The sequence below is a fragment of the Chinchilla lanigera genome, unplaced genomic scaffold (assembly GCF_000276665.1).
Source record: "Chinchilla lanigera isolate Chin_1 unplaced genomic scaffold, ChiLan1.0 scaffold00009, whole genome shotgun sequence".
Taxonomy (NCBI): domain Eukaryota; kingdom Metazoa; phylum Chordata; class Mammalia; order Rodentia; family Chinchillidae; genus Chinchilla; species Chinchilla lanigera.
Genome location: NW_004955410.1, coordinates 36,753,149 through 36,775,333, shown reverse-complemented (window position 1 = coordinate 36,775,333; position 22,185 = coordinate 36,753,149). Strand labels below are relative to the sequence as shown.

Genomic DNA, 22,185 nt, shown 5'->3' with positions numbered 1-22,185 from the left:
CAATATACTCCATGTAACAGGAACCCAGAAAAAAACAGGGGTAGCTGTTCTGTTTGCAGACAATGTCAACTTCAAACTGAGAATGATCAAAAGAGATAAATAAGGTCACTACCTACTTGTTAGGGGAAAACTGCAAAAGGAAGAGATAACAATTATAAATATATATGCACCAAATATGGGGGCACCCAACTATATAAGTCAGTTCTTTTCCTGAGTCAATAATATTCCACTGTATAGACATACCATATGTTGTTTATCTCTTCATGGGTTAATCACATATGGCTTGGCTATAGTGAATAGCATTGCTATAAATACTCCAAGTACATTTAAAACTTTTTTTAGGATGTATGTTTTCATTTCCCTTGGATTATACTGAGGAGAGGAATTTCTGGGTCATATGGTCATGTGGTTTATGTTTAACTTTTTGAGGAACTGACGAACTATTTTCCAAAGTGACTGTACCATTTTATATTCCTGCCAGCAAAATACCAGGATTTGAATTTTTCCATAACCTCACCATGCTCATTTCCCTTTTCATTCCAGCCAGGCTTGTGAGTGTGAAATATATTTTATTTATCCATTTCCCAGTTGATGGAAATTTGGGTCGTTTCCTCTTTTTACTATGAGTTTTGCTACTATAAACATTTGTGTACAAGTTTTTGTTTGCATGTATGTTCTTAGTTCTCATGGGCACACACCTAGAGCAGATTTGCTGCGTCACATGGTAATTCTATTTACATTTTGAGGAACTGCCATACTGCTTTTCACAGCAGCTATACTATTTTACATTCCTATAAACAGTCAATGAAATATGATGAGAAAATTTTGACTTGCATTTTACTTTTTTGCCTGGGTTTTGAAATTTAAATAATAGATAAAAGTAAAGAGAATAAGAAAATTTTAATATTTTTCACTCAGAATTAACCAATGTCAACTCTGAAATGTCAATACTTCAAATATTTTAAAATAGAGAACAAAGATGATGAAACACATCAAGGAGCCTGTTCCTTTCACCATACCTACTACACTGTCCCTTCTCCAGAGATAAACATCATCACAAATTTGGTATTTATCTAGACCATATTTTATTATTAGTAAAAAATACTACCAATATATAACATTTCTTTACATGTTTTTAAAACTTCAGGTATATGCTATTATTATACAGGATCTTTCTACAACTTGCCCTCTAAAAAACAGTTTTATTGATGTATAATTTATACATAAGAAATTGCATTCAATCTATACGAGGTGTAATCGAAAAGTACATTTTGTAATTGAAAAGTGAACATTTACATATTTTTTTAAAAATTTATTACAGCAAAAGATAATTGTCATTAATCCCCCCTCAAAATACTCCTGGCTTTGAACATCCTTATCTCATTATTCTGGCCACTTTCTGAAGCTCTTCTCAAAGTCCGTTGCGGCTGCCTTGACGTCCCAAATCAGTGTAAAATGTTATGTTTCATGGTCATTTTGACTTTGGAAAAGAGCCAGAAGCCCCGCAGTGCCAGATGCAGTAAATAAAGTGGAGAAGGACGCCTTTACGGGCTCTCTCCTTTGAACGGCACTTAGCAGCAGAGTTCCCTTCCACAGCTGCTTCAGAAATCAGTCAGAATGATGGGTAAGTGTGCTTGAAGGAAGGGGACGTATCTGGAGGGGAACTGATGACAATGGGTCTCTTATTGGAATAATTTTTTGAAATTGAAACATTGACCATACATTTTTATCACATTTTGATCATTTGTATAATCTGATGAGTCTGGACATACATGCACATCTGTGGAACCATCTCCACAATCCAGACTAAAGACATTTCATCATCTTCAAAAGTTTCCTTGTGTAGCTTTATGTGTGTGTGTGTGTGTGTGTGTGTGTGTGTGTGCTGAGCGCCCTTTATGTGAGATGTACTTTCTTAAATTTTTAAGTGCATAACAGAGTACTGTTGACTGTGTGCTATGCTGTATAGATTTCTAGACTTAATTCATCTTGCATAACTGAAACTCTAGACTAATTAAACAACTCATTTCCTCCTTTCAAACTTACCTTTAAAATAACACTGTCTTTGGAAATCTATTCATGGGACATGCTGGTAAATATTTAACAACCAGCTTTGTGGGGGAGAACGGGAATGATCTATGGCTTTTGCCAATTTCCATGTTATAAATTCTCCTAAAGTGGCTTACCCCAGGCTGTGGGTGGAGCACCAACCAGCTTGCGGAATGGCTGAGGTTTTAACATTTGGCTGTCAGGAGCTGGGACTGACACACTGGCAGGTTTGTCTGTATCAGTGTATACGTCTGGGTCTTTTATTTTCCGTCTCAGCACTTTCGCACTGCAGGACAATGCCTTTGTGTAATTCCCTACTGATGAACACTTAGAAGACCTCTATGTTCTCACTGTTATAAAACAGTGCTTTATCACTGAGTATGGAGCACACACCTATAATCTCAGCACCTTGAAGGCTGAAGCAGGGGAAGTCATAAGTTAAGCCCAGCCTAGCCTATGTAGCAATTTAGCAAGACCCTGTCTAAAAAATAAAAAATAAAAAACAGGCTGAGGATGTAGCTTAGTATGAAGGCCCTGGGTTCAACCTCTGATATCTGAAAAAAAGAAAAGAAAAGAGAAGGAAAGCAGTGTGACAGTAAACAGCCTGCTAAGTATCTTAGTGCTGTGTGCAAGAGTTTGTGGAGCACGGGTTATGTTCATCAGCTTCGTCAGAACCCTCACTTGTCTCCAGGGCAACTGCACCAATTCATTCACCACAACTTTCCAAGACTTGGTATGCAGCCTCAATATTTGCCAATCTAGAAGGCTTCATTCCTTTGTATATATAGTTCTCTCTTACCTTGAGGTCACTAATTATTCATATGTAATTACTTATATGTTTATTGGTTCATTATTTTTCACATGTAACTCACGCAATATTTATCTGTCCATCTATAGTTGATTATAAGGAGTACAACAGGTTATGGAGGAACCTTAACATCTAGACTCAAAATTTCAGTAACATAACTTTAATTTGGAGATTCAGAAACAGAAGCTATGTGTAAGACTGTATTGGTTATTGTTGGCTTTGGCTTCGTGCAACAAAGAACCACATCGACAGTGATTTAAATGAATGTGGTTAATGTTTACTTACAGAGCAGTCTGGGGTGGTGAAGTGGGGTCATCCTGGACTCACGTCCCTGCCAGGCTTCTCTGCCATCCTTAGCTATAAGCTATAATGCTCATGCTTATCACCTTAGGGTCGCAAGCTGGCTGCTGCAGCTCCCGCTTATCACCATCCAGAAGGAGCAGCTCCCAGATCAGGAGCACAGAGACTTTCACATAAATACCTACAAACTCTTGTAGCATTAATGGCCAGACCTGTGCCACAAGGCCACTTATGTGTCAAACAAGTATTTTAGTAGAATATATTTTCTCTCATCCTCTGAACAAAATAGGTATATGCTCTTAGGATGGGCAATGAGAAAAAGGGTGATATCAGCCCCCTGAATTATTTGGAATGTGAATTTTATAGGCATTATTTCCTCAGAGTAGCATCATATTGAATGAAAGCTAGGAACTCATTCACAAATATCCAGCTAAAGAAACAGAACACAAAGTTCCCACACTGTGTTGGTTTACAGGTTACTATTTTGCTCATTTGACACTGCCCTCTCAGTATCTAAGTTTTGCTTCTTTTAGTCCCTTTTTAATAATTCAAGAATTCAAATGTTAGAACTGACGTATTATCTGGGCATATGCTATCATGTGCCTAATTTTCCAGGCATACCTCCTGCCACAAAAGTGCAGAGAATTGTATAAGTATAGGCTGTAGGATGAGGCAGAGAAGAGCACGGGGCTAAATAGAAATGTAATTTGTCATTTATTGGTTTGTGTTTGGAAGGAAAGTCTGTTTTAATGTTTCAGATGATTAACATCATTCATAAATGCCTTTGTCCAGAGTGGAAGACGCTTAGTAATATGTGCAGGCAGGATCAGAAAGGGTGTGGTTCTTCAGAGCCTGCAGCCTGAAGGTGAGTCATGGGCAACCTGCCAAAGGAACAGGATGCAAGAGATCTGGACAAGCAGGCAGGACATCCGTTAAAGATTCCACAGCCATTAGACTTTTTCACAGAAGCAGCATCTGCTTTAGGAACCCGGCAATTTTTTAAAAAGGGAACAGGGAAGAGAGTTTGAAGGAGCTCTTAAAGAAAGCACCAAGCCACTCCACTCTAGGCATTTAACCGCGAAGTTGTTCATAGTTAATAATTAGGTAACTACTATGCCCTGTGACAAAAGCCTGTGCTGTGGAGATGATCACTGATCTACTTCCCAAGAACAGCCTGTCTCTGAGGCTGCACCTGTCGTGTGTCAACATCAAGACACGAGGAGGCAGGGGTGTGCAGATGTGTCTGTGTCACTGGATGATCATCATCGACAGGTGTTTTAATTTCATCTACGCCTCTAGGAGAGGTCAGAGAAGCAGCTGGTCTTCTATTCTCAAGGGCTTTATTTACCACTGGACTTCCTAGTTGAAGGATTTCATTTTTACCTTTGCTAGATTCTCAACCTGAAATAAGAAAACAAAACTTGACTGATGGGCCCCCTGATCTACTGCATGAGATTTTTTTTTTTTTTAAGAGAAGACAACATTGTTGTTGATCCAGCAGTGACACTGAAATGGAAATTAAGGAACAAAACCTGACACTGTCCCTCTTCCCACTGCCTTCACCTTTCAGCATGGCATAGACACTTCTATGTGATGTTCAACTTTAGTAACCTTGAGTGCATTTATATTTATTTGAGAATATTATCCTTCTAGAGGTAATTTCTCCATTGTGATTTCCTTATGCCTGGGGACACATAGATCTGTTGATGTCAAATAGATCTTAGTTCAAACCTGGACACTGTCACTTGGTAGTTTTCCAACCTGAAGTGAATCACTCCCTTGCCAAATCTCCATTTCTGAACCTGGAAAGTGGGGACAATAACATATGTGTTTTGCAGAGACTGTGGTGAGAAGTAAGGGAAATTATGTAAAGTGCTTAGCCCTATGCCTAGGACTACTAAGTGTTTGAAAGGTAGACAACTGTTACAATTGTTTTTTATTTCCCATTGCATTGCAAGTCCAAAATTAAAATGTAAATTAGTAGATTTGATCTGTGGCTTAACTTCACATACCTCCTTAGGAATGCAGGTTATTGTGTCACATGAGGCAGACAGATTATTAACTGGAATGGTTCTCCTAATCTGTGCTGTGCATTCTGTCACGTTCATGCACGTGTGCTTGTGGAAGGGCGCTGCAGGTTCCCCTCTTTCGCCTCTGTCAGGGTGCTGTGGAGATAAAACGAGGGCATCCTCATTTCACACCTGGCACAGAGGAGGCTCAGCAGGTGCGTGCAACACCTGAGGACAGAAGGGGCTGTAGCAACACAGACTTAGGAGTCCTGGCTCTTTGCCTCTCTGGCTGGCCTGAGCATTGGCTTGCAGGCCCTCAAAGTGGCCAGAATGGATAATTTTCCTGCTAAAGATTCCCTTTATTTTTCTCCTACAGAAAGGCTTTACTTATTTCTTTGGCTCTGACCATGGTGCTGAATGCTCTGATCTTCAAATTTCTATTCCTCTAACAACTGTTGATCAGTCTCACGGCTGTGGGATGTATTCGACACGGTATGGGAAGAGCAGCATATGCCCTTCTTTCCAGTTGTAGCCACACATTTATGCTGTAGAGTTTACCTATTCCTTTGAGCTCCTTTTCGTTGAACTCAGGGCTTTTGCACCGAGTTATAATCCCAGTTTTTACTTTTCTATTTTGAGAAAGGGTTTTGCTAAACTGCTAAGATTTGGGGAGAATTTCTGGCTAAAATGTAGAGATGAAGATGCATACTGTTCTTAAACAACATCTAAATATGTTTTGATTGGTCAGGAAACAATTGGTTCCAAAGTATGCTGAAGGCAGGCCAAGCACTCCATTCCCCCCATGTGAAAAGTGATGACGGCTCTCTCAGTTTGTAAGACTTCTGCTTCTCAGCATGGGTGCTCCGAATGCACTGTGGTGCTGCTTCATTACTGACAAAAGCTTGACCACAGAATCATTTTCCATCCTCTGAAGGCAGAGCTTGTAGGGAACAGTACTTTGGTGCCAGGGACGTGGTAGGACTCTGACATCAAGATGCTTATAGTTGCTGGATGTGGTGGAGTATGCCTGTAGTCCCAGCATTCAGGAGGCTGAGGCAGGAGGATGGCCACAAGTTTCAAGGCCAGCTTGTGCTACCCAGTGAGTTGAAGGCCAGCTTAAACTACATAGTGAGACCCCCATCTCAGAAAAAAAGATGCTTGCAGTCAAGCCAGGCATGATGGCACATGTGTGTAATCCCAGCAGTAGGAGGCAGAGGCAAGAGAATCACAAGTTCAGGCCTACCCTGAGGAGTTTAGCGACACAGCAGGATCCTGTCTCAAAAAAAAATGGGGAGGGGGGGTTCGGCTCAGTGTGAATGCCCTGGGTCCTGTACTGGAAAAAAAAAAAAGTAGCAGCAGCTTACAATTTACTAGGTGAGAAAACATGAAAAGAGAAAAGAGTGACTTTAATGTGAAGAGAATGGGTTCTGTGTATTAGAGATGCCACGTGTCCAGGAACAGTGATAGAACAGTGGCCTGTTCTGCCCTGAAACCTAACGAGAGAGAATTCTCTGGAGTGTGAGCTCTGGGCTTGACCTTCTGTTCACCTTCCATTTAGGCTAGGGGCTGATGTATCTGAGTTGATCCGGTCTGGTTTTAGAGGAGAATTCCACTCTGCTATGAGATCCTGGTCATGAGTCTCAGGATCCTGTTTGCTAGGAGCCTGGGCGGATTGTGTTTGTTCCTCTGAGGACTGCCAACCAGCAAGAGGATAATCACAGGCAGGTCAGGGCAGAGTGTGTTTAATCTGCTCCATGGACACAAATGGCAGCTCTGTCTGCACCAGCTGTGTGCAAACACAATGAGGTGGAGGTGTGAACGACGTGCAGGAATGTGCTTAGCAGGGACTGGCCATGCAAGGAGCCTTTGCATGAGAGGATAGGACCAGAGGGTCTTTCATCTATCAAGATTTCCCAACTTTGTCTAGAGAACAGTGTGCATCTTCCACAGGATGGAAGGGTGGCATTTGCAATCAGTTTATCTGCCTGAATCAGGACTGAGGTGGGAATGGCCCGAGGAGCAGGACTTTGGGGATGTTATGGAGCAAGCCGTCTTAGAGCCTAGACAGTGCCTGTCACAGCGCAGATGCTCAGTACATCTTTACTCAGACTGCTGCTGAGCTACTAAAAGAAAGGGGAAGTTGCTTCCAAGGGCCGATGTCCTACTTTGGAAGGCAAAAGGGAGCTTCTCAGGGAGACTTAGGACTCAGCAGGCATCACATTGCAGAGCACCGAGGAGCCCCTGCTATGAGAGCAGGGAAAGCTCCCCCAGAACCCGGAGCGCACCCCAGCTTCCTGGGCCACAGCCTTTCCAGGTAAGAAGGTGGGTGCGCACATCCACAGGCCTCTTCTCTTTGTACACTCAGCTCCTTTTCTTTCCAGACCTCTTAACCAGGTTCTACTACTGACCGTGCCTAGAAGGGACAATCAGGCGAATGGTTTCACTGATACTTGGTCAGCATGGCATCAGGGCCCTTTCCAAGCCATTTCAGAGTCCTTTGGAGGTAGGATCCCCTTTGGAACCTCATTATCTGTTGAATGCATTGTTACTGAAGCTCTGCTTTCATTCTTCCCAGCCTCGTTTCACTCACCTCTCTCTTGTTTTTGTTTGTTTTGTGACACATGCAGACAGTGAGCGAGGCAGGATTAGAACAAGGATCTATGCACCACCCACATGATGCCTTTGTCCTTGTTCTCCTGCCTGCCGTTGGCCTTGTCCTCCAGCCTGTTCAGTCACAGGAAGGAAGCCTGCAGGGAGAGGCAGCTGTTTGCACAGAGTCAAAAATGCCTCCTTTAAAAGTATACCCAAGGGCTGTCCTTTTTTCTGAGACCAGTTCTGACAGCTAAGAAGGCTGGCGCCCAACTGGCACATTCTGATGCCTTTGTCCTGTCGCCTCCTGCCACATCAAGCCTTTGGCACAGTATTGGTTACTCAACCTCTGCCAGGCCTGCACCTTCTTCTGCCCAACCCATAGCGGTCGTGGCCAACATGTTCAGGGTTGGTATGAATTGGTACTGGGCCATAACTTTGTGGACTTGTTTTCATGGAGGTAGAATTTGCAGAATTAGTAGAAGCACCACTGACCTTCACCTCCTCCTCTTTGACTTCTTCCTGTGATCCCTTTCAACTCCCAGGAGGAAGATCCATGCCTGCTGCTCTACCATCTCCTCGCTGTACACAGTGTGAGTCTAGAGACAGCAAGTCTGCAGAGTTTGGCCCACAGCACCCCAGCCGCACCCACATACCAGGACAGTCCACTCCCCGCTAAGGCACTCGTCTATTGTTGCCGCATAGGTAGGGTGGCCAGTGGGCATTAAGGCTATCTGGGTGGAAAAACCCTTTCTAAACAAAGTAGCTCCCAAACTGCTGGTAAAATTGCTCTTTGGCCCTTAAAAGAAGTGAGGGATGTGGAGCTTCTCTAGAAGCAGATCATGGGAGAACATCACTGTCAATACATCCTTCAGCCAATTTAGTAGCAATGCACCATGTCATTGGTGTTCTAAGCTCTATACTTAGGAAAAAATCAAAGCCCAAGGCAATGGGTGGCCAATATATCTGAATGGAACAGAGTAGGGGAGATACTGATACTTCTTCCCACCCTTCACCAAGCCCTGTAGAGTCCTGAGGACTCTCTTCTTTTGTTGTCTCTGCTTTAGTGCTGGTAAAAATTGATATCTCATGGTCCAAAATCCCAAATGCTTCAGAATCTGAAACTTTCTGCCCGCTAACATGATAGCATAAATGGAAAATTCCATACTTGCCCTCATGTGACTAGTTGTAGTCAAAACTCAGGTGCACTAGAAGTATTGTATAAAATTACATTTAGGCTATGTTATAGCTGTATAAGAAACATAAATCAATTTTGTGTTTGGACTTTGGTGCCATCCAAAGACAGCTCATTATTCACATGGAGATATTCCAAAATCCAGGAAAATCCACAATCTTAACATTTCTGGTCCCAAGCATTTCCAGTAAGCGATGCTCAAACTATAGCAGCAAAGGATGGCATTTGCAATCAGATAAAGAAGAGGAACAACTAAGTTATTAGGGCCAACGAAGCTGGTATCAAGCTAAAGAGCCACCCACTCATGAGTACACCCATAAAGTGCCACCTGGGGCTGAAAGTGGCCTCAAGCAGATATCAGATAAAGACATTTAACACCAGAGGGTATGATCTAAGATCACTTCGGGTCCAGCAATTAAAGACTATATAATTGTGATGTTGCTCCAATATCCTGGAAGTTAGTTACTAGAGACCCTTAAGACTTCTTCCTGATTTGGGCAAAAACCGTATCCTTCTCTTTCCTTAGCTTTATCTGTAATAGAGAAAACAATCTTGTTTGTCAACTACCTGTCTTCAGCCCAATTTTGCTCCTTGGCCTAACAGAATATGCAGAGACTCCAAGAAGCTGTGCTGCCTTTTAGGTCCTGAAGAGCTAGAAAGAAAGTAAAAAGATGGAATCACTTGGCCATACACTGATGCTATTACTCAGGCTGTAGTTGAGTTTGTTTCTTGACATCATTACTTAAAACGAGCAGCAGTGAGAGTGCACAGCCAGGGGGGCCACTGCCAATGCACTATTGACCGTGCTGGATGCCTGCTGGCCGGGTCTCTGCTAAGACTGCTATCCTATTCCATGCCATTCTCCATGGGGAGCAAACAAAAGACATTTCTTTGATCTCTGGTCACTCTCTTTCCAACAGGCACACTCATCAGCCATCTAAAAGCCCACGAGCCACTCAAATCTCTAAGCTTCTTGCCTTCACTGAACTCAATTCAGACTACCTCTCTGGCTTTTTTTGTTTTTTCAGAAATAGAACATTGAAAATTATTCTGTTATCTTCTTAAAAGAATGGTTTGCAATATCATCCCATTGTATTTAAACTGTATAGCTTTGAGAATCAGAATGTCAGGTCTAACAGTGACTTCAGAGGTGTTCTAGGCCAGGGGTTCAAATACTCAATTTTGGATGTGTGTGGATTTGTACTTCTGGAGGTTGGTTGGGGGAAGTATCATAGCTTTTACTGTTGTCTTAAAAGGGATCAACTTACTTAAGAGATGAGAAAACTGGGTTTCAGGAAAGGAAAATGATAAAGTGGCTGGAATGGACCCAGGCCACCTGACTTTGAGCTCTGTGCACTATGTCATCCTATTTATCTTAAAAATCTTGCAGCCAAACACAGTGACCACTGGGGCCTGTCTGTTTATCCTTCTGAATTCCACTATCATAATAATGGGTTAAGTTATGACCTAATTATGACATAAAGAATGAAAGTGCAGACATCAGTAGATGAGAGCTGTCACTACAATCTTAGCCAATGAACTGACAGGTAGCAATTAAATTTAACCCAGCACAAATTTTCATACCTGAGACCTTAGAGAAGAAAGCCCATGAGAAGCAACTGGATACTGATGCAGAAGGGCAGGCAGGCTCAGGGCTGGTGGAGGTGCAGTACCTCTGAAGTCAAGTGAGGCTGGAAGCAGGAGTCCTGGGTTGTAAGCAGAAGGGCCCAGCAAATCCCAATCTGCTTCTTACGCCACGCCTACTCTCTGGAGAGCTCTGCACTTAGTGACATGAGGCACAGTCAAGGGAGCATTGGGTACCATGATGCAAAGGATTAAATTTAAGTCCATGTTCTGAACAGTGAGTCTCCCAGCCCCTTTCCTCAGTTCAGTGTCCTGCATTCAGCAGCCAGGCTTATCCCGTGTTAGACTGTCTCGTGTCAGCTCACCCAGCACCACCGTCATGTCGTGCTCAGCTAAGGCTGCAACATCTCTCATACCCCCTTCCCTGCATGGTTCCTGGACAGTTTGCCAGTGAGAGGAACCTGCGGCAAATGTGATGAAATAAGGGACATCAGAAACGTGGTGGCTTCAGTCTTCTCTACCAGCTCCCACGTGGCAGCCTCTTTGTGGGTAGAGGCTGTGACTTCTTGCACTTTCTAGCAACCTCTAGCGTTTCGTGCTCCAGTGCTGTAGGCTGAAGCCTCCAGCAATAAATTCCTCAAGCCTTTGGCTGCACTTTCAGGCCCTCTACTTCCTCCAACCCCCAGTAGTGACATTAAGCCCTTGATTCTTGCAGTTGGCTGAACCTGAACAACACAACCCTAGCAGGAGATTGAATTCATCTCTGAAGAAACTAGCCAAGCCAAGGGAACAGATGCAAAAACTTCTAACACTGGGAGCCCCTAACAGCGAATCTCTATTAGTTACCCTATATTCATTTTTATTGCTGCTGTGACAAATTACTATAAAGGTAGTGGCTTAAGCCAACACAAATTTATTTTTAGAGTAAAACTGCATTTGAAATTTTTTTCAGTTTTTATTTTTTATTAGTACATGTTTGCAGTACATGATTACATTCCCTGTGGGGAGTTGGTACATGCACAGAACACATCACAAGCCTTTTCTTATTTCCTTCCCCTTCTATCCCTCCATCTCATGATCTCCCCTCCCATTAAAAAAAGCTCTATCTCCCTAGTTTCCTATTATTGTCTATTTTGCTCTTTATTTAGGAGTTTCTCAGATAGGAGAAACCACGCTATATTTAAGCTTGTGTGCTGATTTATTTCATTTAACATTATGGTCTCAAGGTCCATCTATTTTCCTACAAATGACTCAAGTCTATCCTTCTTTATGAAAAAGCAGTACTCTACATTTTCTTTATCCATTCCTCTATTTATGGACACATGCTTCTAAGATTTAGCCATTTTGAGTTGTGCAGCTGTGAATATGGGTATGCATGCACTACTGTAATTTGATGTCTTTAACCCTCTCAGGACATTACCTACAAGGACAATGGCTGGGTCCAATGGAATGGCTAATATCAATTTTTTGAGGAATCCCCATACTAATTTCCATAATGGTTGTACTAGTTTACATTCCCAACAACAATTCAGAAGGATTCCTTTCCCCCACAGCCGCACCAGCACTTGTTATTATTTGATCTCTTGATGACGGCCATTCTTTCTGGAGAAAGCTGGAATTGCAGTGTTGTTTTAATTTGCATTTCTTTAATGGCTGTTTTTCATGTATTCACTGGCCATTTGTATTTCCTCTGAGAAATGTCTGTTCATTTTAGCTGCCTATTTTTTGATTGGGTCTTTTATTTGAGAGAATTTGATTTTTGAGCTGTTTAGGTATTGTAGATATTAGTCCTCTGTGTGAATTGTAGCTAGCAATTTTTTTCCCATTTTGTAGTAAATGGTGCTGGGAAAACTGGCTATCCATATGCAGAAGACTGAATCTAGACCCATATACTCTAGATCCTTATCTCTCACCATGTACTAACTAAAATCAAAATGGATCAATGATCTAAATGCTAACAAACAATCTGCTGGAAGAGAAAAGAGGTAAAACACTTGAAGGCACAGGCATTAAGTAAAGACTTCCTGCACGGAATCCCAATGGCACAAAAAATAGTACCAAGAATGAACAAATGAGACCATATTAAATTAAAAAAACACAAATTTATTGTTTTAGAATTCTGAAGGTCACAAGTCCAAACAGGTTCACTGGGGAAAACTCAAGGCATCGGAAAGGCTGAGTCCCTTTCTGGAGGCGCTGTCCTGCCTTTCCCAGCTTCCAGAGGGAGCTGAACTCTTCTCCCCTGCTCTTCAGTAGCAGTGATGGCACATCTCTCTGACCTTCCTCCACAGGCACAACTCCCTCTGACCACAGCCAGAAAAGGTTCTCTCCTTGCAAAGACTCACGGGATTAGAGTGGGCCTATGTGGATAATCCAGGATGACCTCCCCACCTCAAAGCACCCAACCTTACCATGTCTAAAGTCCATAGAAGGTATCACTTCTGCCTGCGTCTTAGGAGGTTCCTGGTGCTGTGGTCCGTCTCCATGCTCCAATTCTTCCATTCTGGAGGTCTGTGCAGCTGCAGGATAGGGAGACATCTCAGAAGAAATCAATCCTACTAGCAATTTGACTTTGGACCATCCATATGTTAGTGGGTTTTCTTGAACAGAGTTAGTACTCAGAAAAGATAATTTTATAAGAGAGAAAAATAGAAAATACCGATGAGCTGTGAGCATGTGTAAAAGACCAAAGCCTGACATATAAGCGCAGCGTTTGTCCTCAGAGGAGAGAGCAGGTATAGCTAAAAAAGGAAAAATGATGACCAGAAATATTCTGCATTTAAAGAAAATGATCCACTTCCAGGTCCAAGAAACTTAATGACTCCAAAGCACCAGAAACATGAAGCAATTTAGAACAAAGCTACTATAATCAAGTTGTTCAAAATCTGATGTGTGGGGGCTGGGGATTTAGCTGAGCGGTAAAAGCGCCTGCCTGGCAAGCGCAAGGTCGTGAGTTCGGTTCCCAGTACCAGAGAAAAACCAAAAAAAAAAAATCTGATGTGTTTAAAATCTTGAAAGATAACGAAAGACGTAACACTTCACAAGTTCTGAGGGTTAGGATGTGGACATCTTGTGTGTGAGAGAGGGAACCATGACTCGGCGCACTGCACACCCTTCGAGCAGGCTGGCCAGGTGCTAAGTGCTGCGAATGTACAGAGCGTTCCAGTATTAGCTACGACTTCAACAGGTTCCCGCCGGCTTGAACCACCGTTGCTACACGCATGACTGTCCCATCCAAGGTACAGTAGATCTAATCATTTTTACCGGTCTTTTTACTAATAAAATTCATAAAAAGCTGCCTGGCAGGGAGACTTGTGAATCATGGCCTCGTCGTGAATGTGTTAATACAAATGAGAACCTGGGACATGAAATACAAAGCCAAAAAGGAAGAAACAACCTGGAAGAATCAAAGACAAGGTAGAAAGGTTTAAAAAGGTAAAATTAACATCCTCAGAAACATTTGTGAATCCTGAAAACAGGAAAAAGTGCTTTAAATAAAGGCAAGGCCTCTCAACTATTCACAAATACATTAACAAAAATAACAATTCAGTATGAAGTTTTGGAAGCAAAAGGGAGAATTTCACAGAAAGTAGAACAAGGCAAAAATGATGGAAAACTGGAAGCGGGAAAGGGGAATCACAGCTAACCGAAGAGGTCCAACACAGGAAAAACAATGGTATTAGAAAGAATAGTAAAAACAAAATTAGTAGCAGGTAAATTTTTTAGAGTTGAAAGACACATTTTCCAGATGAAAAGGGCATCAAACACCTGGCCAAAGAAATGGAAAATACTTCTATCACGGCACATACCTAATGAATTGTAAGAACATAATAGGTAAACAGAATCTTTTAAAAAGTTCTAGGAAAAAATTAGCATTATATTAGACTTCTCAACAATATTGGACGTTGGAAAGCAAGTCTTAGCAGAGTATTCTTCTAATCAAGACTTCATAACCCGTGAAATTATCACTAAAATCTGAGTTAAATGAAAAAAAATACAAAAATTACCCATAGTCACCCTTTCTCAGGAAACTAATGATGGATATGTGTGTGTGTGCGCATGCAAACCTATACACATCTGTGTGTGTGTACGCACGTGAACATATACACATCCATACACATACACCCACAGAAAGTAGAGAGGGAGTGAGGATTAAAGCAAGAATGATCCTAAGGTCTGGAACTAGGTCCAACCTAGGAGAAAGAAAGGGAATTTCTGGGATGGTAGTGACGTCACAGCTTAGGTCAACGGCTTGGACCAACAGAGAGTGCCACCCATTTAGGAGGAAACAGAATGTAGCCAAGCGCTGCAGACTGGGTCCAAATGTGCTGACCAGAACACTACAGCTCTGCAGTCAGGATTGGCAGTGAATTATAAAGTATGTGAGAAATTCATTTTTAAAGTGGTAAGTTATTCATTTCAGAATTTTAAAAAAGTTTAAAAAGAAAATGTAAAATTACATGGCCATATTTGTCAAGAGCATCTAGAGAATTATCAGTACCGATTCTTAATCAAAAGCTGCTATAACTGTAGGAGACCAGATAGTGAGGACGGAGACCTAATAATTGACCTCCTCTGAAAGCAAAGGAGAGAACCAGCAAGCTGTGCTCCTTCGGCACACGCGCAGGCATGCTGGCACGTTTGAGGCATCAACACCGCTCAGATCTGGTTTACCTATTACCATAGATAATAGGAGGCAGATGAACCTTCTTCTACCCTAATTGCTTGTTCTGTATCTGAGGAAACAAAAGTGAGGTGAGCCAAAGGCTCGGGGCTCTTTATAAAAAAGTGAGATGAACTAGCTTCCTGGCCCCTCTTTTTAAACCAATTCTGTGCCTCTGTTTTTCATCCTCCTTCGCCCTCTGACTGGGACAAACTTACAGGCATTCAGAGCAGGCTTGGTTTCCTACATATAACCAAATTGTGAAGATTAACAAAGTAGTGTCTTTATGGGTAAAGTTAAATTTTCACCTCCTATAGCAGAAAAGTAAAACCAAAAAGTCAAAATGAAGGAACAGCTATACCAGCATTTTAAAATGGAGATAATTAGAAGGGCCAGACAGATGTGTTAGAAGTGGCAGCTAAAAGCCAGAGAGCAGAGACTGTTAGTTATTCCAGGGCTCAGTGGCCTCCAATTTGGTAATCTACACACAAACTTCACATCGATGGAAATAAAAGTTTAAATTTAAAGAACAAGACAATTCAAATGTGAATCAAACTGATGCGTAGATGTTATGGTTTGTGTCTGGGTGTCCCCCCAAAGCCTCATGCAGCCATGGGGCAGGCTTTTAGAGTTTGATTGATTATGGGTGTGAGAGGTACACCCGCCCTGGGGCAGATAGTTTGCATATGTAAGGGAGAGAGGAAGAGGCTGCTTGCGGCCATTCCTCCCTTTTGTGCTTGTTGCTTTTGCTGTGCTCTGCCGCCATGAGCTATAGCCCTCTGCCATGTGCCAGTCTGCCTTGTAGCCAGCTGAGTATGGACTGAAACCTCCACAAACTGTGAGCTAAATAAACCTTTCCTTCCTTAATTTTGGGTGTCAGGTATTTTGTCTCAGCAACGAGAGAAAAGCAACCAAGACAGGAGATAAACAAAATGTGGTATGTCCACACAATGGACTATTATTCAGCCGTAAAAAGGAACAAACTGCTGATACCTGCTCCAATGCAGGACTAAGTAAGCAAAGCCAGACATAAGGGCTGCATGTTGTATGAGCACGTTTTCACAAAATATCCAGAAAACAACAAACTATAGAAAGCAGATTTTACCAGCTGCTAGGAAAGAGGGAATAAAGAGTACTTATTTAATGAATATAGGGCTTCTTTTGGGGGTGATGAAAATGTTCTGGAATTAGGCAGTGGTAATGACTGTACAACACTGTGAATGGCCTAAAAGCCACTGAATGACACACTTTAATTTCAAGTGGTAAACTTCATGCCATCTGAATTCCACCTCAATAATAAAACTGTAAAGAATGATGTATAATGGATTCTGTATGGAGTATATAGATGATTCTATTTTATTAAATAATTTGAGTCAGCCACAAGTCTCAGAAAGATGTTATGTTCTGCTTTATTAAACACAGGATGGTGAATAAAATTTAGGGTTCTGATGGTTTATAATTTCTACAGTAGCTGAGGGTATGTCATCATTCTGAATACTAAAATTGTATTTTGGGCACAACAGGCAGAAATGAACTGTGCACTAACCTAGAATTATAAACACAGAATTTTTTTATGTACACAGTGCTTCAGTAAACATAGCAGCTTGCTTTTCTGTCATCTTCCATTTCAAAATAGACAAGAGCAGAAAAGTTGAATTCAAGGTTCTGAGTTTCTTGTGAATGAGTTTACACTGTGTTTTGCTTTTTTCCAATTAAAATTCACTTCTTCCTTTCGAACTCTCTCCTTTTTTTATAGTTTTTTTTCCCTTTTTTTTTTTGGTATTGGGACTCAAACTCACAACCTACAACTTCACGCTCGCCAGGCAGGCGCTTGTGCCACTGAGCTATATCCCCAGCCCTTAAAAATTTTTTTTATGTTTTTTTTTTTTTAACTCTCTCCTTCTGCAGTAAGAAATGTTGTCTATTTTCTTTGTTATTTAATTGTTGAAAGTTAGGTAAACTTGACCCTTCAGAGGCAACCAAGAAACAAACCTTGGCCACCCAAACTCAGAGTCACAGTCACATGTGTGTGTTGGCTTCAGAGTTCAAATTCTGTTGTTTTGTGTTTTATTTTTTATGGTTTGTTTTGGAATTTTGTTAGGTCACCAAGAAGTTTTTAAAACCCTGTCTCACTTAACGACTTTTTCAGACCTGTCCAAAGCTCTGTGGCTCGTAACTCATCTGATTTTCTCATTTACACCGCCTACTTAAAATTCAGCCAGAAGGATGTATGTAACAAGTAGGACGTCCTTCCTTTCTGTGCATGTAACAGCACTCATGCTTTCTGGATAATTTTATCTTTTATGGATTGTTCTTTAAGTACCATTTAGAAATGCTAGGAAATATTGCAGCTAAATATTTAAGCAATTAGGGGACATTTTAAACACAAGAGTTTAGTACTGTAAAGTGTTTAGAACTATTATGGTAGCTGCTGTAATGATAAATTTGTTAGGAAATTCTGGCACTGAGTCTGTACCTCTCCTAAAGGCACAAATCTGGCAGCCTGGCAGAGAAGACTGGGAGCAGACAAGTAATCAAGGGTGCAATGTGCGAAGTCTATCAGGCTGGCAAAGAGCTCAGGGAAGAAAGCCACCACCAGCATCAGCCTTGACACTCAGCACATGCTGCAGCCAAGGGGTGGAGAGTGACCGGAGCTCCTGGGCAGGAGCAAGGAAGCCATGCAGCGTGCACACAGGCTTGGAATGGCAGGGACCCGGGGTGTTCTGAGCAGCCAGCCACCGGGTAAACGCTAACACAGGTGCTAAGAGAGCATGTGTGGCTCAACAAGGGTGGCGGTGTAGGCAGGGTGGGAGTCTGCAGCACCACCACCCCTCCCCCACTTGGTCCACACAGAGGTCACTGGAGGAACAAGGCCATGAGTGTTATTTTACAAAGATACTGGTAGCGATTCAAAAGCTGGAGTAACGGTGAGGGGTGGAGCCTGGAAGTCATGCAGGAGGCTAAAGAGGTAGCACAGAAGAGGTGGATTTGAGTTTTCTGAAAGAAGGTTGAAAAGATTTACTGAGTGTGGATGTGGGAAAGGAGGAGCCATTCAAAGCCTGTAGCTTCTTTTGGGGTGTGGCTGGAGCAACTGACTTTGGGGAGAAGGTCAAGGGCAGGACATATTAAAATGAGACAGCTGCGGAAAAGTAGGTTAGACTTTCTAAGAGCCAATGAATATATAGAAATCGAAAGTTCTGGAAAATGCCTGAGGGGAGTGCTCTGGTCTGAGGGTAAGCAGCACACAGGTGATGTATTTGGAACTAGGGGAATAAAGAAGGCTACTCAGGAAATAATAGGTAAGAAAGCAAAAGACAGAATCTTAAGGAAATAACCACCTTAGGACAGAAAAAGAATGGTGCAAAGATCCTAATTCTCACTTAATTTGCATAATAGCTAGGACATTTGGGCTATGAATTCCACATTTTAGCACTGAGGTAAAGAGAGCTTTCGCAGAGACATTTTCAGCTGAATGGTGGGAAGGCAGGAAGCAGGGATGAAAAGGGTAGAAAAGCTCTGCTAGGTGTGCAGACATTATCCTGGATTGTTGAATCAGAGAGAACAGCACAAGGCCTGAATCCCAATAGGTGTCCCTTCCGTTCTCCAGATGCAATATGGAGACAACAGGCAGAACTGTCAGCTACATCAGCACCTCTGGCAGAGCAGCATTGGCAAGCTGGGAGGCAGAGTAGCCAGGTCAGTTCATTCTTACAGTCTGCTTTTCCTTGTAGACCTAGAGAACTCAGCATTATTTCCCATCTGTCTTAGTTACTTTTCTCATTACTGAGACAAAATACACAACACTCAAACTAAAGGAAGAAAGTTTTATTGTAGCTCACAGTTTGAAGTTTCAGTTCATAGTCAAGCTGGCTCCAAAGCAGGGTGGTATGGCAGAGGGACACTGAATAGGAGAACTCTTCATGGCAGGCAGAACAAGCAAAGGAGAAGACAGCAATACAACAAGTAGGGAAGCAGCAAGTGACAGTAGGGACAACAGCAGCCCTCTTTCTGTCCCTTATAGTCTATCCAGGATACCCTTGGGGCACGTGGCAGGTAGTATTCACATCCAAGGTGTGGCACCCTTAATCCTAGCATCAAACCAAGAATCAATCCCAACATCACATCCTTAATCCCAGCATCACACACTCTGGATCCAGCCACCTCCACCAGTAAGATCCACTTATGACAGCATAAAGGCTTTGGGGGGACATCTAGACATGAGCCATAATACAGCATCTAAGGACTTCATCTCTAATAAGACGGGGAAATTTAGGATGATAGTTCAAGTACCAACTCCTGCTTTCTTGACATTGCATTCTGAACTGAACTGAAACCTAGCAACTCAGTTCTATCCTAGACTCTGCAACCCAGTTTTCTTTACTATTTGTCCTTTCATGTTTTGTTAAATTTCACTTCCGGTCCACTTACGTCTGGGTATCTAACCGGAGAGGGCTCTGTGGCAAGCTGGGCAAGGATACTCCTCCCAGCTGAGCTGACAGTGAGTTTCTCCAAGTAAACACAGCCTCCTCCCTCACTGCTCCTTTCAAATCATCTCTGGTAGTCATCAGTTTTGCCTGTTTTTTTCCTTAGATATCTGTCCCCAGAACAAAAATCTCCATAAATTCTATGCCGTTTGTCTAAAATATAACCACAGAAATATACTAATGGTTAATCACTGTTTTTATTACAACACATGTAATTCAGGGCAGTGAAACTCAACTGAAACATGAGAAGAAGAAAAACCACCATAGGGTTTCTGCTTTGTATTTGTTTTCTTAGTTCTTACTGATGGCACAAAGATCATTAATATGTATTTTCTTTCATCAGTTGGCTGCATGATGCTCTTCCCCAATCATTATAACCGATTTCAGATGGTGCTAGAAAATTATATTGACTCTGAACACCAAAAGAAATCAGTCATCCTCTAAGGGGTCACAGGAAGTCGTGAGGATCAGAAAGGTCCAAAGCTGAGCAAGTTCGTCATACATTTGTCCCTGTAATGTAGGCACGACGAAGTCTACATTATAGGTAAGTGCTATAGAAGGTTTATTAGACAAACAAGTACTGTATACAGTTCTAAAAAGGAAGCACTCCACATAATTCACTTGTTATATATAATACAAAGAGCAGGTCAGCTACATCACGAGGCAGCTTCTCCTGGCTGTCTTAAATTTGCTTTCCAATTCTTCTTTCATTTTCTCACTGTTGGCAGTGCAGGTGGTCTCCCCCAAGAACACTGATTTCAAATGGTGCTAGACAATCACTATTTAAATCTAAACCACCATATGAAACCAGCTTCCTGAAGAAGCTTTATGATCTGTTTTCTCTTCCGAAGCTCTTATTATAAACTCAATACAACCTAGAAAGAAAAGACTACAACCTGGCTACGTGCTATTCATTGAGCAGTCTAAGCAGAGCTTTAGCAAATGTTAACCATTCACACACCAGCATCACTCTCTCTGGGTTGGGGTAGGGGCAGGGACACCTGCAACTCTGTTGCTGAACTGCTCAAAGGTTTGGTACACCCCACCCTTCAGGTGGGAAGTCAAGGACGATGCGTTACTGGAGTAAAGAGGCACAGGAGGAGAACCAGAGCTCACCCTGGAGTCAGAGAGCCAGGGAGGCGTGGGATAACTGCACAGCGACGCTGAAGAGCCTTGGAGTGGACATACAAACAGCACAAACCCAGCAGGTGCCTTGGTAGAAGCTGAAGGAAACACTTTTCTAAATCCTAAACTTTTACTTTGAGGTAATTTTCTTTGAGTCGAAGGATTACTATGATTCTGAGAGCCAAAGAAGACAGTGGACTGGATCAGAGGCAAAATAGGACACTGATGACAATGAAATCCCAGTGGTTTTTTTTTTTTTTTCCAGAACAGAACTTTCAGAGGCATCTAACTACAACTTCTATTATTGTTGTTGCTGCTATAGTGGTACTGGGGGTTGAACCTAGAGCTTTCTTACTGAGCAACACCCTCAGCCTTTTAATTTTTTTTTTTCCGGTACCGGGAATCGAACTCATGACTTTGTGCTTGCCAGGCAGGTGCTGTGCCGCTGAACTAAACCCCCAGCACCCCCCGCCAAGCCCTTAATTTTGAGACAGGGTCTTGCTAAATTTAATTGCTTCACAGGGGAAAACACAAATTTTCTAACTTAACTCTAAGTATGATGTGTGACTGAAGAATATGGTTAATGTTAAAGTTTTTTAGAAAGACATTAAAGGACATATTGCTATGGACCCTCCTCAAAGTACTGCTCCTCAGTTTTTAACACACATCATTTTTACCACTTTCCGATGCAGTTCTGGAGGTCTCTGTCGTACGTTTTTGAGGTATGAAGAAAAATATGGTGAACGCTGCTGCCACGTGCAGCAAGGCAGGCTCCTAACAGGGCAGTGTTTTAACGTGGCAAGAACGATGGGATAAGTGTGTTGAAAGTGAGGGGACAAATTCTGAAGAGGATTAATGTATCTTCTACTGTATTGCATTAATAATTTAAACACCAGCCACATATTTCAACGAGCCTTGTATGCCCCTTAAAATTCAGCAGAATAACACCAACTTTCTTCTTTTGTATCTACAGCTCTTCGTATTAGTCCAGTTTGACAAGGCATTTTCAGCCAGGCATTAATACAAACATCACTCAGTATGCTTTTCCACACGTTTTAAGTCCTTGGGGATGACCTGGGATGTTGAGTTAAGTGGCTTTAAAGTTACTTAAACACACTGAGAGACATATTTAGTTTGGGGCCCTGTTTCCTACAAACAGGTCTGCAGAGGGGGACTGGCTACCAAGTTTAAGAAAAATCTGTGTTGTTCTCTAGAAGGGAAATGGAAAAACCAATTGATAGATTGATAAATTAATAGAAACTCATCCATTCTCTTTCCAGGACACGCAGGAGAACAGAGTGACGGCAGAGAAGTGGAACTGCTTGCTGAGTCCCATCACTGAAGGGGCAGCCCTGCTGGGAAGGGACGCTGGATGCAGT

At 42.2% G+C, this 22,185-nt stretch overlaps 1 protein-coding gene across 1 annotated transcript in view; it reads right to left on the bottom strand.

Annotated features, from left to right (window-relative positions):
* Positions 1 to 12,616: 12,616 nt before the first annotated feature.
* Positions 12,617 to 22,185, bottom strand: part of LOC106147761 — a 192,388-nt gene continuing 182,819 nt past the window's right edge. The window contains exons 6-7 of the mRNA XM_013510500.1: positions 12,946 to 13,053; positions 12,617 to 12,864 (exon numbers count right to left, since the gene is read on the bottom strand). Coding sequence (XP_013365954.1) covers positions 12,638 to 12,864; positions 12,946 to 13,053 — 335 coding nt within the window. The 3' untranslated portion in view covers positions 12,617 to 12,637. The remainder of the gene's footprint in view (positions 12,865 to 12,945; positions 13,054 to 22,185) is intronic.